Source organism: Mirounga angustirostris, unplaced genomic scaffold (genome assembly GCF_029215605.1).
Source record: "Mirounga angustirostris isolate CCGP_5_RB_7025 unplaced genomic scaffold, mMirAng1.0.hap1 SCAF_4, whole genome shotgun sequence".
Classification (NCBI taxonomy): domain Eukaryota; kingdom Metazoa; phylum Chordata; class Mammalia; order Carnivora; family Phocidae; genus Mirounga; species Mirounga angustirostris.
This window is the reverse complement of record NW_026991712.1, coordinates 175,882,275-175,899,151: the sequence shown is the minus strand read 5'-3', so window position 1 is coordinate 175,899,151 and position 16,877 is coordinate 175,882,275. Positions and strand designations below refer to the sequence as shown.

Below are 16,877 nucleotides of genomic sequence, written 5' to 3'. Positions count from 1 at the left end.
AATCTGTGGCCCCTCCCCGACTCCGCGCGGTTTAGACGAGCTATGCCCTAGGCATAGACATAAGTCTATCATCCAGGCACGAGCTATGCCCTAGGCAGACATAAGCCTATCATCCAGGCAGGTAGCTCTTGACCCAACGCAGCCCCCTGGCTTTGGCTTGTGAGTCCAGCTGGTACTTAATCCCCCAAGGGAAGCAGCCTTAGTTCAGAGCCTCTTCACCTGTTCACTGTGAGCCTAATGGGGCCCAAGAGGCAGCAGGTGCCGTCTCTTTGGAGTGCACTCAGGCAATGGAAGAGATCTCACGGTGTTTCCGTCCTCTGCAGAAAAGAGTCCCCGGGGAGGGCCAGCAGCTGCCCTGGCTGCCGGAGTGACAACAGAATAGGGAGGACATTAGCAGGGCCAAGGTGATAACGAAGGCAAGCACCCACCGGATGACGCCAGGGTAGATGAAGGGCAGGATGAGGATGATGAGCAAGACCAGTAGGAGCAATTGTGCCGCCAGGCGTCGAGCTGCCACGCGGTTGGCGTTGGCCACATCCTGCCCATCCTCTCCCACCAAGCCGGGGGGCCACGCTGCCGAGGTGGCAGAATCTGCCAGCCTCTGAGGACAGAGCCGCACCTCCGGGCACGGCTGGCCCAGCTGCCCCCCTACGGTCTCCTGGTCACGCAGGCTGCAGATGAGGCCCCCGGGGACAGAGGTGGCTTGGCGGCACAGGGGGCAGGTAACGGACCAGGTGTTGTCCCGTACACACAGCAGGAGCCTGAGGCAGACGGCACAGAAGGAGTGCTGGCAGCCCAGCAGCTTGGCCGGCCGGGTACAGGTGTAGGGCTCCCGGCACACCAGGCACTCCAAGTCGCCATCCGCGGAGCCCCAGTGACCCCCAGCAGGGTCCGCGGCCTTAGGGGTGGTGGGGGTGGCTCTTGCGGAGATGGGCTGGGGCTGCTCTGGGGCTGGCGTCTGCAGGACCTCGGCGCAGGCCATTCCGGGCACGGAGTCAGCGGGGACGGGGCAGCTCAGGGCCTGGGCGTGGACAAGGGGTGTCTGCCAGCGCCGCTGGGACCTGGATGTGGTCTGGCTTCAGGCTGGGCGTCTCAGCCTCCCCCACCTCCTCGTCAGGCCCCTGGTGACAGCAGCCGTCTAGCACCCCTTCTCCTGGGGCTGCTCAGCCTGCTTCTTGGCTTACGTCTTCTCTCGAGTTATTATTATTTCCTTTCTTGATACCTGGGGTTAATCAGTAACTCGTGAGCCTGGAGACCTTGAGTTGCCTGATAGGAAGGCCGAAGGGGGCAGGGCCCACACCGTGAGTCAGGACTTTCCTGTTGGGGACCAGGTGCCTCGGGAGCACCAGCAAGATGGTGGCTGATGAGCTTTGAGATGCATTAGGATCCTCACCCCACCCCCACCCCTAGAGCCTTTAAAAATGCAGATCTCTAGGCCCCAGGCTGTGATCTGCCGGCAGGTCTGGATGGGATCTAAGAACCACCAGGCACAGTTATCAACAAACATCTCATCATGAGGCTGACAAGGGTGGCCTGGGGAACCCACTTTGAGAAACACCACCCTAGCCAGGTTTCACACAAAACCTTGCAGATGTCAAGATGGGTGGACAACAGTTTTGTGCTCTGAGCACATTTGCCTACAGGTGGCCTCGTGAAAAAGAGAGAGGTGAAGGGAAAGAAAACTCTGAGTGGGTGGTGGGTGGTAGGGTGGGGGAAGAAAGCCCAGGCTGACACAGAAAAACCCAAACCCAAACTGCTCACGGGTCTTTAGTGCACCTGCTACTGTAGCCAGTTCCTTTTTTGTCCCAGCAGCTGTATGAACAGCTACGGACTCACGAGCATCATGCTCGGGGCCTGCTTTGCCTCCACATAACTAACGATCAGTTCCATTGGTTGTGCACTAGGCACGTACATCCTCAGTGGTCGTAAGAGCCGCTGCCCTTTATTTGGGGTTACTGTGAGCCAAGCCCCGTGCCAGGGGCCCTCCTCTGCCGTCTCCTGGGGTCCCGGCCCAGCCTGTAAGGGAGGCACTGGGAGGCCCGGGAGCAAAGACAGGGTGTGGTCAGGGCAAGCTGGCTGGCAGCCTCCCAAGTGGACTTCCATGGGGCCAGGGCCCTGTGGAACCTACCAGGACCCAAGGTCAGGTTCCCAGGAACTCTATCTCACCAGCTCATGCGGCCTCCAGGCAGCCGACTCCACGTACCAGGACTCATGTGGGACTGATGGATGTAAGCAACATGCAGTTAAGAAAATATGATCCCCCTACTTTGCCCTGAACATCAGAGGGTGGGGTGGCACAATCCACTCCCTCAAAAAAATGCCTCATGTAGGCTCATCGACTCCAGGAGGACGTGCCTTTACCTCTCATGCCACGTACTGAGGTCCACGCAGAGTCCAGCTCTTTCGATTCAGCTCTTCTCTCCACCCCAAGGGGCAGGCATGGAACTCTTGTTTCACCCTGCCCCACCCCCAGGCCTCTGTCTCCGAAACCCAATCCCCCAAATTTCACCTCTGCCAAGGTATTTCTTCTTGGACCTCAGCTTGACAATCGGGTGTGTCTTTCCACTAATGCTTTCCCGCAGGTCAAGCTGAAGGGGACCTCGGATCTGACGCTGGGTGTCAGTTTTTTCCCCATGCCCAGCATCCATTTTCCCTTCTCCACGGGCCTGTTTTTCTTTGAGGCAACCACTGCTGACCACTGTCATTCTGTATGGTTCCCATTCTTTTTTTTTTTTTTTTTAAAGATTTTATTTATTCATTTGAGAGAGAGAGAGAGAGAGAGAGCACAAGCAGGGGGAGAGGCAGAGGGAGAGGAGGAGCAGGCTCCCTGCTGAGTTGGGAGCCAGACGTGATGCTTGATCCCAGGAACTGGAGATCATGACCTGAGCTGAAGGCAGATGCTTAACCATCTGAGCCACCCAGGTGCCCCATGTATGGTTCCCATTCTGTGGAAGGGGGAAGGGGATGTGATTCAGGGCAGACTGATCAGCTTATTCTACCCTATTGGTTGCAGCAGTTGATTTCAGACATAGTTAAGCCAATGTGATTCAAAATTAAGCCAATGTGATTCAACTCTGGAACTTCTGTTGAGAAGCTTCTCTTACTGCTAGGTCTCCAAACTGGAGGATGGAAACCGGGGCTGCTAGGACCACAGGGTGCAGAGAACCTGCCTGAGAGTAAGGCCAGCACAAAAGAAAGACGAGAAGAGAGTCAGAAATAGCCCTGATGACACTGTTTGAACGCCTGGATCCAGCCATACCTGCAGCCTGAGAGCTCTATCTTTGGATTTTTTAGTTATATTAACCTATAAAATCCACCCCTATTTTTATTCTTCAGCCAGCTCAAGTTGGATTTCTGTCCCTTGCATGAGAAAGACTTCTGAGTAACACAGCAAGAGATGAAAAAAAGAAGCCTTTACTTGCTGTTGGACACAGGATCAAGCATTGACAAGACAATCAGCCTGTACGTGGCCAAGAGTGAGCGAATGCCTGTGTGTTCCTAAGCTCAAAGGGACTCTCTGTCTTTCCACTGTTTTGACTCGCATCATATAGTACTCCTTTGTGTTTGCTAGACCCTAGGGAGGGTTGGGGATGGAGGAGGAAACATTTGTTGAGCTGCACTCATTTATAATGGGAAATAGAAAATCACGTGGACAACCCAGTGATGTCAGCGTGGCTAGTGCCCCCCACCCCACCTCTGCTAGTCAGCGCTTTGGAAAGCCAAATAATCAAGAAGGTCGCTGGGTGAGCTTGATATCAGACCAAGGGAAGCTATTTAGGGGTAGTATCTAAGGAAGAACCTTTTGATATCCTTGGGCAACCACCATTAAGAAAATATATTGGGGGCGCCTGGGTGGCTCAGTCGGTTAAGCATCTGCCTTCGGCTCGGGTCGTGTTACCAGAGTCCTGGGATTGAGCCCCACGTGGGCTCAGTGGAGAGCCTGCTTCTCCCTCTGCCCCTCACCCCGCTCATGCTCTCTCTCTTGCTCGCTCTCTCTCTCAAATAAATAAATAATGTTAAAAAAATATATTGGTTATAACAGCCCAAATACTACAGGGAAATAGAAAGTAGAGCATGAAAACTCCTTTGATTACTGCCTCTGAGAATGATGGCTTTTAACAGCACATTCCGTCGTGTTTCTTGCATCCTACTGTTGTAGCTTGGGAAACACTTTTTCTTTCTTTTTCTTTTTAGTAGGTCAATGCAGGGTTTGAACTCATGACCCTGAGATCAAGATCTGAACTGAGATCAAGAGTCGGACGCTTAACCCACTGAGCCACCCAGGTGCCCCAACACTTTGTTTCTTAAAGGTGCTTTGGCTTAACTATCATCTGCACTGGCTTTAAGTTGGACATCCAGCGCCTGTCACTTTAATAGCTACATGACCTTAGGCAAGTCATTTCAACTTCACTGGGGCTCTGATTTTAATTTGATCAACTGGAGACTTTAACATTGAAGGAAATCGTGGGAGACTGTACTTAAGCCCCCCACCTCCATCAAACCCTGCTCAGGGAAGACTCAGTAATGTATGCACCTTGCTTTGTAACCGACCTCGATGTCAATGATCTCTCCTAGGGACATGGAGATAAGACACTTTGGTGATCTGTTTAGCCAGTGCTTCTCAGGGAGGAGTGAATGTGTGCAGGGATCTGGAGGGTAGCCTGAAACAGCGCTGTCTCAGGGGAAGTACAAAATGTCTCCAGAGACTTAACATTTGAATTCATCTAGGATTTTCATTCTGCTCTGTATTATGTTTGTGCTTGCTGTAATATGAGAATTTGAAAGCTTCAAGTCCTTCCAAATCTTCAAACAATATATATATATATATATATATATATATTTTAACTGCTGTACAAATATGAACTCATTTGTTCTTTGTGAAACTTTTTCTTTTTCCCCTTTGAAGTGCAGTTTCTTCCGTCTGGTGGCTTCATACAACCCCAGAGCTCTAAGGAGTCTGAGAAGTACAGCCTCAAGGGAGGTTAGACTTTCACAATCCACTGCGGGTGGGGAAACCAGAGCTAGTTCTCCCGATGGACCACCTGGGCCCCACACCCTGCAAAGACGTGGCTGATCTGAGCTTTAGGCCCTGTCTCAAGTTCACTGGGAAAGGAGTGAGAAAACAGTGACATCATGAGGTCGAACTGTCTGACCTATGTCTGGCCTCTGATCTTGGCCAATACACTCTCACTCCCCATTCCAGCGGCCACAGAGGGCTGTGCCCCAGCCAGATGCCCCGTCCTCCTCGTTCCTCTCTGCCCTGAGCTGGCTGGTGTCTCAGCTCACACCCTTATTCCAGAATTCCTGCCTCTGTGCTCATCAGGACCCGCTGCCTACACCTCCACGCCCCCTCACAGCATCTGTGGGTCTGAGAACAGGCTGCTAGGGGAGACAGAGGAATGGCATTTGGAACAAAGTGACAGTATTAGGACCATGAAGATCAAGTACAGAGGAAGGGGGAGAAGAAGCAAGAGAGACAGCGTGTGCCTCGGGCACCAACTGCAGGAAGTTAGAAACCATGCTTTGCTTTCTTTTACTGTTTTTAAAAAATAATTATGTAAAAAAAAAATCCATGTTTATTTATAGAAAAGGAAATTGCTGATGAACAAAAAGAAAAAGAATATCAGTAATCAGCAGTCTCGAAGCCCACAGAGAACCAGTTTCGAGATCTCCTTTCAGACTCCTTTCTGTGCATACTTATGCGAAAAAAATGTTTGCCTGTTACAATGGGACACTGTTATTTATATTTTGATAATCTGTATTTTTACCTACGAGTTTATCATACAACTCTTTCCATATTAATACATGTACTTCAAATCATCCATGAAGGTGGTGGGGTATTCTGTCACATGAATGCACCATATTGTTGTGAATCAGCTCCCATGAGGACCATGTCTAGGCTTTTCCATTTTCCACCATTATCAGCAGTCCTACGATGCACATCCCTGGACATGAGTTTTTCATATCTGGCCCTTTCAAAGTTTTGATATGTACATTGTCTCTCTAGCTGTCATTTCGGCTGGGGAGCATCTGGTGGTTCAGGTCCCAAGCCTGGATCTATGCTGAGTTGTTGATGACCCTGCTTTGAGCCACAAAGGTTGGAACTGTCAGCCGATGAACAGTAGATGAAGCCATTTTTGACCAACTCAGAATCATCACTGTGCATCTCTCCCCAAGGTTTCAGAAATCAGGTAATGAATGCCTAAGGCCACATTTTCTTTGAATTCACAGTGATGCTAGGGTCTAGACCCATTTCCTGATGCTGCCTTTAAACCTACTTTCCTGCCCCTCCCACCTCTTATCTTTTTGGCTAGTTCTAGTCCAGACTTCAACTTGGAATTCTTCCTTGATCTCTTCCGTCTACCTCCTGAGATCTAGTCCTGAGACTCCATCCCCTTAACTGTTCCCTCAGCTCCATGGAGCTAAGCCATGGGCAAAGGAAACCCCATCTTTGCACCTGGCCCAGGCCCTGAGGGGAGCACACTTGTCTCTGCATGGTGGAGATGGAGCATCTCCTGGGTTCTGAGAGGTCCTTGTCTTCGTCTTCTGCAACCTCTTTCCTACTCCTATGTCCTTCAGTTGTGTGGACTAAGACTGTGAGTCCAGGAAAAGAGGGGTTGGAGGAAGAGGTGTTCTTACTACATCACCAGAGTAATTACATTACAACAGAGCCCCGGAAGCCTGGTCCCAGTCAGACGCCTTGGCCTTAGACCATCAAAATGCCAACTCTACTAAACGCCTGGTTGAGAGAGATTTTACTTGGAGTTTAGCTCACCTATTCTTCCAGATCTTAATTTCTCAAACCGTGTCCTTGCATCTCTAGCTTTCTGTGAGCGTCTTAAAAGGTACTCCTGAAAAAATGGGGTTGGGTGGTGGGGAGAGTTCCAGAGACAAACGTGGGAAAGAATGCATCCTTCATCTGAACTGGAGATTCACATGGATGCTGGAGTGTTAAAAGCTCTTGGAAATCTCATTGTTAGAAAACCTGATTGATTTTGTTTAATCCTGATTTTATCTTAAACTTCTCTGCCTGTGGAACCCATTTCCTACAGAATATGTTTGAATGCCACATAAAACTTTGGGGTGCCGAGAAACAGTTTGGGGAATGCTGTTGGATCAAGTTAAATCATCAGAAAGTTGCATTTGCCTGTGTGTTTTCTAAAGGCTCTCACTGAATTGTATTTGGAACTATTTTGTTGGATTTTTTTTTTTTTTTTTCCAGAGGGCACTCTAACAAATAGGCTTAAAACCCATTACTGCATGTACATTCAGGGATGTGGCCAGGGACATTTGTGCATGACACTACTCAGTGTCACCTGTATACACACACAGACACAAACACATGTGAAAATTTTCCTTTTGGGCTAAGTTCTGGAAAAATCTTTGTTTCCTCTGAGGGCAGATGTGTCTGTCCACAATACTTAGATATTCCAAACTACATATTGTAACTTCCCATTTTTGCTTTGGCCACCAGGAAGCTCAATCATAGCTGTTGTGAAATATCCCATTTAGCACATGGTGCTGCAGTCCATCCCCATCCCCTTAGTGTACAGTTTCTATTCTAGTTTATGGTTTACTTAGTCCTGAGGTCTGATGCTCCATCTTTGGATTTATATTTCATTTGTATATATTTTTTGTAAATAATCCCAAAATGTTTGTGCAAAGAGGAGATGTAGAAAAAAAGAAGAAAAGACATAGAGATAGAATAATAGAAGAAAACTTGGTAAATACAGCGGGGGAGAGGGTGGGTGTGTAATGTGGCATTCCTTGATTGAAATGAAGCCCCTGGGCTCTCGCCTCCTTCAACTCATGCTGTCCTGGATCCAGGAGCCTGGAGACAACGTGTGTCTATCTAGGAACACCTCTCCACTTGTCCTCTGCTCACCACATCCCAGGGAGCACAGACGTGGGATCTGGACCACTGGGCCATGTGAAAATTAATTCTTCCAAGCATGGCCTGTGAGCCATTAAATTTAATGTTAAAATTAAATTTCTGCAGAGTGGTCAGCCCAAGGACAGGAGGCGGCCAAACCAGCCTCTCTTTTCTCCACAATGTCCAGTCCTGGCCTTTGCAGAGTCTTCCTGGGAGGAAGACACTCGACTACAAATATTAGAGGCTCCTGGGCACCTGGGCATTGAGTTGTGGTGGGATGGCTATTTTTGAGCAGACAGACCTGTGTTTGTTTATTTTTTTAATTTAATTCAGTTAGCCAACATATAGTACATCATTAGTTTTTGATATAATGTTCAATGATTCATTAGTTGCATATAAATCGGAGCTGAGGATCTTTGAGTAGCCAAGTTAACCTCTCTGGTTTTTAGCTTCCTTGTCTACCTAACGGAGATGAAAATAGTGTCTGTGCCAGGAATCTTTTGGTCATAAGGTCAGAAAACTCAACTCAAGCTAGCATAGCCCACAAAGAAAGGGTGTTTCTTGGCTCATGTGACCGGGAAGCCGAGAGGCGGTCTGGCTTTCGGTGAGCCTTAGCCTGTGGCTCTCGCAGGAGTTATCATTTGTTGGATGCTTTCATGGATTAGTCACTTACTCCCCACCACACACCAAGGAAATAGTTTATTTCTACTCTGTGGGTGAGGAAACTAGGTCACAGAGAGGTTAGGTGGCAGTACATGGCTAGCAGGTGACAGCCAGGGAGGGAGGGAGTCTGCACTGTCTCCTGCACTGCGCTCCAGCCACTCAGTTAGATTCCTCCTTTGGCAGCAACATGCTGGGTTGGGTGGGGATGGGGGGGAAGAACATGCACCCATAAGGTTAAAGAAGGAGCCCCTAACAGCTGGGGCTCCCTACCCCAGCCCTCCCATCTCGCCACCACGATCTGCTTCGAGCCCCAGGACTCATCTCATGAGCCCCTTTGTCCTGGTGTTTGTCCGTGGCCACCTGGACTCCAGACTCCCAGGTCCCTCCTCATCTCGGGTTGCTAATCTCCAAAAGGCTTATCATGCCCTATTCTGTCCCCTTCTCCCACTCATCCCTGACTCCTAAAAACCTTTCACTGTGCCCTCTGGGATTGGGTTACCAACAAAAAATCTCCATATCTTGACTTCTTCCTTGGACACTCCCTTTGCCCACATGTGCTACCAGGAACCCAGCTCCCCCGTGGGATTCCGCTGCCCCTGGGGCCCTCTCAGGTGGCAGCTGGGGCTCTTCTCACCACCCTTGTACTGAGGGGTCTGCAGGTGGGCAGGTGTCCTCTTTGCTCCTTAGTGCCACATGTAGACCCTTCTCCCTCCCCTTATCTTAAAACCTCTCAGCTTTGGACTTCCTGTCATCAGATTCTACTTTCTACTGTCTTCCACTGACTTCTGGATTATTCCCCTCATTTCCCAGTGATCTGGGCTCCTGGCTCACTGTTGCTTTGCCCCCTGACTCCGGTCTGAATTTGTGATTGTTGCAACATATTTGTGGATGATCCTTCTAAGTACCCAGCCTCTCAGTTCCTTGACCATCCCTCTTCCTGTGATCTTGACTCCCACCCAGTACAGCCTCTCACTCCCCCGACCATGTTTTGCTTTTACTGATAAAACACAATATCAATTTTGTGCATCCAACTTTCTACCTACCACTTCCTGTCTTTCTAGTTCACTTTCTTTAATACCCAAACTCTGACAAACCTTGGACATTGGAACCTCCAGTGCTCTTATCAGAGTTTTATGGCCCTTTGTCTTTTAATGTCCTCACCCCTCTTCTCCCCCAATTCCATGGTCATTTGTAACAACCACTTGACTTCTTTTTTTTTTTTTTTTTTAAGATTTTATTTTTTATTTATTTGAGACAGAGAGAATGAGAGACAGAGAGCATGAGAGGGAGGAGGGTCAGAGGGAGAAGCAGACTCCCCGCCGAGCAGGGAGCCTGATGCGGGACTCGATCCCGGGACTCCAGGATCATGACCTGAGCCGAAGGCAGTCGCTTAACCAACTGAGCCACCCAGGCGCCCCAACCACTTGACTTCTTGATAAAAATCCAACTCTCCACATGTTCTGTGCCTGTCCCAGTGAAGCTAAACAAGGCTGGAGAAAAACACACAACCATGCCGACCATGATCTTCCAATGGGGCTTTAATGTTTCCAGGCTAGGACCCACCATGTCTTTAGTCCATTCATCCCTCCCCTCTCCAGAGTAGCTAGTTTGCATCTTCTGCTCTCTCCTTAAACCCCCACTTCTTCCCCATCCTTACTCTCACCTGTTGACCTTACTGCCCATTTACTGAGATATTGAAATAATCAGAAGAGAACTTCCCTGATCTGCCCCTCCCCATCTGCCCACCCACCAGGATCTGTTCCCACATTCTCTGCCTCCCTTCCTGTTCCCATAGGTAAACTTCTGTGCTTCTGGCTAAAGCCAGTCCCTCCACTTGTGAACTCCACCCCCTTCCCTTGGGTCTGGCCAAGGACATTGCACAGACAATTCTCTCCTCTCTTTTGTACAACATCACTTTTCTTGCTTCCTTCAGGATCATTCCCCAAAGCATAAAAAGATATTATTTTTCTTATAGATTCTTCTCAGGTGCACATGCAACATTTTTCAAAATAGACCATATATCAGGCCATCAAACAAGTTTCAATAAATTTAAAAGAATTGAAGGCATATAAGGCATGTTCTCTGACTACCATGGAATAAAATTAGAAGTCAATAATTGAAGGAAATTTGGGAAATTCACAAATATGTGCTAATTAAACAGCATACTCCTAAATAATTAATTGGTTTAAAGAGAAATCACAGGAGAAATTAGAAAACGCCTTGATATGAATGAAAACAAAACCAAAACTTTTGTACCAAAAGTTATAGTATGCAGCTAAAGCAGTGCTTAGAGGGAAATTTATAACTGTAAACATCTATATTAATAAAGAAAAAAGATTCCGGTGAATTACCTGAACTTCCACTTCAAGAAACAACAGAGGAAGAAGCAGAAAAAGAAGGAAGAGGACAAGGGCTGGAGGGAAAGGAGAAGGGGAAGGGGAAACTAAATCCGAAGAAAACAGAAGGAAGAAAATAATGATTAAATGAAACAGATGATAGAAAAATAATAGAAAACAATCAATAAAAACAAAAAAGATATTTCTTTGGAAAGATCAATGAATTGACAAACCTTGAATTAGACTAACCAAGAAAAGAAGAGAGAAGACTTAAATCACAAAAGTAATGAATAAAAAGGGGACATTACTACTGACTGTACAGAAAGAAAAAGGATTATAGGGGAATACTATGAACAATTGTATGTTAATAAATCAGATAACCTAGATGAAATGGACAAATTCCTAGAAGGACACACCTTACTAAAACAGATTCAAGAAGGAATAGAAAACCTGAATAGACTTATAACAAGAATGGAGATTGAATTAATAATAAAAAACTTCTCAAAAAGAAAAGTACAGGACTGGATGGTTTCAGTGATGAGTTCTATCAAATGTTTAAAGAAGAATTAAAACCAACTCTTCCAAAAAAATAGGAGAAAGGGAACAGTTCTAAACTCGTTCTCTGAAGACATATATCCCCCAATACCAAAACTAGACAAAAACATCACAAAGAAAAAAAATAAACTAGAGACCAACATTCCTTATGGACGTAGATGCAAAAATCCTTGACAAAATCTAGCAAACCAAATCCAGTAGAATCTAAAAAGAATTATATACCATAACTAGTTGGGATTCATCCCAGAAATGCAAGATTGGTTCAACATAAAAAAATCAATTTATGTAATACACAATTTTAATAGAATAAGTGAGAAAAACCATATGATCATCCCAAGAGTTGCAGAAAAAGCATTTGGCAAAGTCAACACACTTTCATTATGAAAACACTCAGGAAGCTAGGAATGAAAAGGAACTTCCTCAAGTTGATAAAGGGCAACCATAAAAAAACGCTATGAAAACCCAGCAGGCTTTTTTTTTTTTTAACAGAAATTGACAAACATTTTAAAATTCATATGGAAATGCAATGGACCCAGAATAGCCAAAACAGTTTTAAAAAGAAGAACGAAGTTAGAGGGCTTAGTTCCCTATTTCAAACCTTACCACAAAGCTGTAGTAATCAGGACTATGTGGTATTAGCAGAAAGGTAGATATAGAGTTCAGTGGAATTGAGAGTCTAGAAGTAAAATCAAACACTTATGGCCAATTGATTTTCTTTTCTTTTTTAAAAAATATTTTATTTATTTATTTGAGAGAGAGGGCAGAGTGAGAGAGAGAGAGCGCCCAGGCAGAGGGGAGGGACAGAGGGAGAGGGAGAAGCAGGCTTCCCAGTGAGCAGGGAGCCGGATGCAGGGCTCCATGCGGGGCTCAATGTAGGGCTATATGTGGGGCTCTATGCGGAGCTTGATGTGGGGCTTGATCCCTGCATCCCAGGATCCGGGGATCCCAGGAGCCGAAGGCAGACGCTTACCGACTGAGCCACTCAGGCGCCCATATAGCCAATTGATTTTCAGTGAGGATGCTAAAACAACTCAACGGAGAGAAATAGTCTTTTCAACAAATGATGCTCGTTCAACTGGATATCCATGTACAAAAGAATGAGGTTGGACATTCTATATGAAAATTAACTCAAAATTGATCAAACCTAAATGTAAGAGATAAAACTATTAGCATTCAGAAGAACACATAGATGATTAAGAAATAGTCCCCTAAGGGGCGCCTGGGTGGCTCAGTGGTTAGGCGTCTGCCTTTGGCTCGGGTCATGGTCCCAGGGTCCTGGGATCGAGCCCCGCGTCGAGCTTCCTGCTCGGCGAGAAGCCTGCTTCTCCCTCTCCCACTCCCCCTGCTTGTGTTCCCTCTCTCGTTGTCTCTTTCTGTCAAATAAATAAATAAAATCTTAAAAAAAAAAAAAAGAAATAGTCCCTTAAATAGGACAGGTAAAACATAAGCAACCAAAGGGAAAAAATAGATAACCTGATCTAAGTTGGCAAAGACACCCTCACAAATATGAAAAGAAAATCCATAGAACGAAAGAAAATACTTAAAAATTCTATGTCTGATATGGGTTTAGTATCCAGAACACATAACAAACTCTTATGACTCAACAGTAAAAAGACAACCCAATTTAAAAAACGGGCAAAGGAATAGACATTTCTCCAAAGAAGACACATAAATAGTGATCGATAAACATATGAAAAGATGCTCAGCATCATTACTCATTAGCAACTGCAAAGCAAAACCACAATGAGATACCACTTCACACCCACTAGAATGACTGTAATAAAACAGGCAAACAGTAACTGATGTTGGGGAAATTGAAACCCTCATAACTGCTAGTGGGAAAGTAAATCATGCAGATACTTTGAAAAACGTTTTGGCAGTTTCTCAAAAAGTAAAACAGGATTACCACATGATTCGGCAATTGCACTTCTGGGTATATACTCAAGAGAATCAAAAACATATTCACATAAAAACTTGTGAATGAATGTTCATGGCAGTATTATTCATTATAGCCAAAAAAAGTGAAAATAACCCAAGTCCATTAACTGATAGAGAGACAAAAATGTGGTTTATCCATACAATGGCATATTATTCAGCTATAAAAATGAATAAAGTCATAACACATGCAGCAACATGGGTGAACCTTGAAAACACCGTGCTAAATTAAAGAAGTCAGATAGAAAAGGTCACAGATTGTTTGATTCCATAATGTCCTCAACAGGCAAATATGTAGAGTCAGAAACTAGACTAGTGGTGACAGGGGACAGAAGGAGGAGGACTTGGGGAGTGACTCCTAAGGGGTTTGGAGTTTCTTTTTGGGGTGATGAAAATATTCTGGAATTAGATAATGATGATGTTTGCACAACCTTGTGAATATCCTAAAAGACTATAAATTGTGCACTTTAAAAAAAGATTTTATTTATTTGTCAGAGAGAGAGAGCACAAGCAGGGGGAGCGGCAGGCAGAGGGAGAAGCAGGTTCCCCACTGAGCAGGGAGCCCGATGAGGGAAGGCATCCCAGGACCCTGGGATCATGACCTGAGCTGAAGGCAGACGCTTAACCATCTTAGCCACCCAGGCGTCCCTAAATTACACTTTAAACCAGCAGATGTTACAGGATGTGAGTTATATCTCAATAACTCACAGGACCTAAGTTTTCACTGTTGGAGAAGGAAGATACAAATATTGAAAGGGAGAAAACTAGAATAAACTCTGAGGTTTTGAATCAGGGGTCAGTGTGAACTCTTGGCTTTCAGTAAAAAAAAAAAGATAGGTTCAGAAATAAATATAGATGTGTGTGTGTATGCACATGCATGTGTATCCTTATCCCTCTGCTGAAGGGATCTGGGAGCAGTGACACCCCATAGCGATCCTCAGAGACAACTAGCTAACTCAGATCTTGGTTTCTAAATACCATTCTCCACTAAGGACTCGGCTAAGGAGTCCAGGGAAGCAGAAATGATTGAGAGAAATGATTGGAGAAATGACTGATTCCAAGGCTGGGGTGGAGACGGTACAGAGTGACCCTGGAACATCATGTGGTTGCCAAAAAAAAAGAAGAAGTGTTCAAAGAACAATGTCCCACTGTCCAAATCAGGGACAATTTGGCAATAAAATAATTAATGATAATAATGGATTAAAATTCATGAAATGAAATAAGAAACCATGAGTCCATATAGATATAAATCAATAAAGGAATGAATTGAAAATGTCATGAAGAAAAGGATAGTTAGAGAGTTTCAAAGTACCTCCCCACACAATACTTATTAATTACAAAAGGAAAGAGAATAATGGATGGTGCTGGCAGACACCACCTTAATCAAGAGGTAAAAGTGAACATCAATAATGGGATAGATCTAAACAGTGTTCCACCTGATAGGACACAGTGAGAACTCAGCACTGCTCCGCTAGTGTTCCTGTGGATGATGCAAAACTTCAATAGAATCATGAGAAAGTATCAGTCAAACCCACATCAAGGGACGACCTATAAAATAACTGGCCCAAAATCTTTAAAAAATGTCAAGATCCTGCAAGTCAAGGAAAAGCCCAAGGAACTGTTCCAGATTAAACGAGTTGCAGCATGTTATTCTGAACTGGATCTTTTTGCTATAAAAGACATTGTTGGGACAATCGGTGAAACTTGCATGTGGTCTTTGCATCAGATGGTGTTTATTTCCTGATTTTTATAGTTTTAATGTGGGTGTATGATAGAATGTCTGTATTTGTGGGAAATAAATACTGTTGTATTTGGGGGTGTTGCATCAGGTTGGCAATTTTTTCTCAAATGGTCCAGGAAAAAAAGTTCTTTGTGTTAGCGGTATGCTGGAGTCCACTATGTTTGTATCTTCCCAACTATGCATTCAGTAACATCATGTTGGTAGCTTGAAATTGGCTGTGGTGGGGGTATTTACACCATGAAAATTAGCAAATGTTACAACTCAGGACTTTTTTGCACTGGAGAGCCAATCGTTGAACATTTATCAGGACCCTATTCTTTGTAGCATCTTTCCAACATTTTGGGGCATTTTTTGTTATTTCAAAAATTTACTAAGTTAAAAAAAGAGGAAAAGATTTATTGACAAGTTACTGTTTCAACCCCCCCTTTGAACAAGGCTTGCAATAAACACATAAAGAACATTTGTATTTTTTTACTCAAATATAATTAAATACAGTATTATACTGTTTTAGAGGTACAAATAATGATTCAGCAATTCTGTACGTTTCTCAGTGCTCATCATGGTAAGTGTAGTCTTAATCTCCTTTAGCTAATTTCCCCTGTCCCCTTACCTACCTCCCCTCTGGCAACAACCAGTTTGTTCTTTATAGTTAAGAGTTTGTTTTTGGTTTGTCTTTTTCTTTTTTCTTTGTTCATTTGTTTTGTTTCTTAAATTCCACATATGAGTAAAATTACGTGGTATTTGTCTTTCTCTGGCTGACTTATTTCACTCGGTGTTCATACCCTCTAGGTCCATCCATGTTGTTGCAAATGGCAAGATTTCATTCTTTTTTATGGTTGAGTAATATTCCATTATATATTATATATATATATTATATATATGATATATATATTCCCACACACACACATATACCACATCTTCTTTTTTTTTTTTTTAAAGATTTTATTTATTTATTTATTTGACAGAGAGAGACACAGTGAGAGAAGGAACACAAGCAGGGGGAGTGGGAGAGGGAGAAGCAGGCTTCCCGCCGAGCAGGGAGCCCGATGTGGGGCTCGATCCCGGGACCCTGGGATCATGACCTGAGCCGAAGGCAGACGCTTAATGACTGAGCCACCCAGGCGCCCTACCACATCTTCTTTATCCATTCATCTATCTACGGATACTCGGGCTGCTTCCGTGTCTTGGTTATTGTAAATAATGTTGCAATAAACACAGGGATGCATATATCTTTTCAAATAAGTGTTTTTGTTTTCTTCAGGTAAATACTCAGTAGTGGAATTACTGGATCATATGGTAATTCTATTTTTAATTTTTTGAGGAACCTCCGTACTGTTTCCATAGTGGCTGCCAAAAAAAAAGGAGCATCTGTATAGTGTTTTATAGTTACCAGAAGTATACTTCTATACCTTCATTTAAGATTCTTGACAGCACTGTGAAGTAGAAATTATTATACCCATTAGAGAGACAAGGAAGTTGAGACTGAGATAAGTTAAATTAGAATCTTAAATTTTAGAATAATGGCGCTTTTATCATCTTTGTGCCCTCAGTGCCTGACATATTCCTTGGCATGTACTAGTTGCTCAATATATGATAACTGAATATCTCCAAGTGGAAAAAGCAAGTCTCCAATCCAGAATTTACAGCTATATATATTCATCCTAAAATTGAATGCACACCAGGTTGAGTCAAACTTCTCCCTGACCACCTATACAAGCCCCCCAGGACCCCAATCACAGTCCTCTCCGTCAGTTCGGTCTTCTCTTCCACACCT

General features: G+C 44.8%; 1 protein-coding gene across 1 annotated transcript; it reads right to left on the bottom strand.

Annotated features, from left to right (window-relative positions):
• Nucleotides 1-280: 280 nt before the first annotated feature.
• RNF186 (ring finger protein 186) lies at nucleotides 281-982 on the bottom strand. Its single transcript, XM_045899150.1, has one exon. The coding sequence runs from the start codon at nucleotides 980-982 to the stop codon at nucleotides 281-283; it is 702 nt and encodes a 233-aa protein (XP_045755106.1).
• Nucleotides 983-16,877: the final 15,895 nt, after the last annotated feature.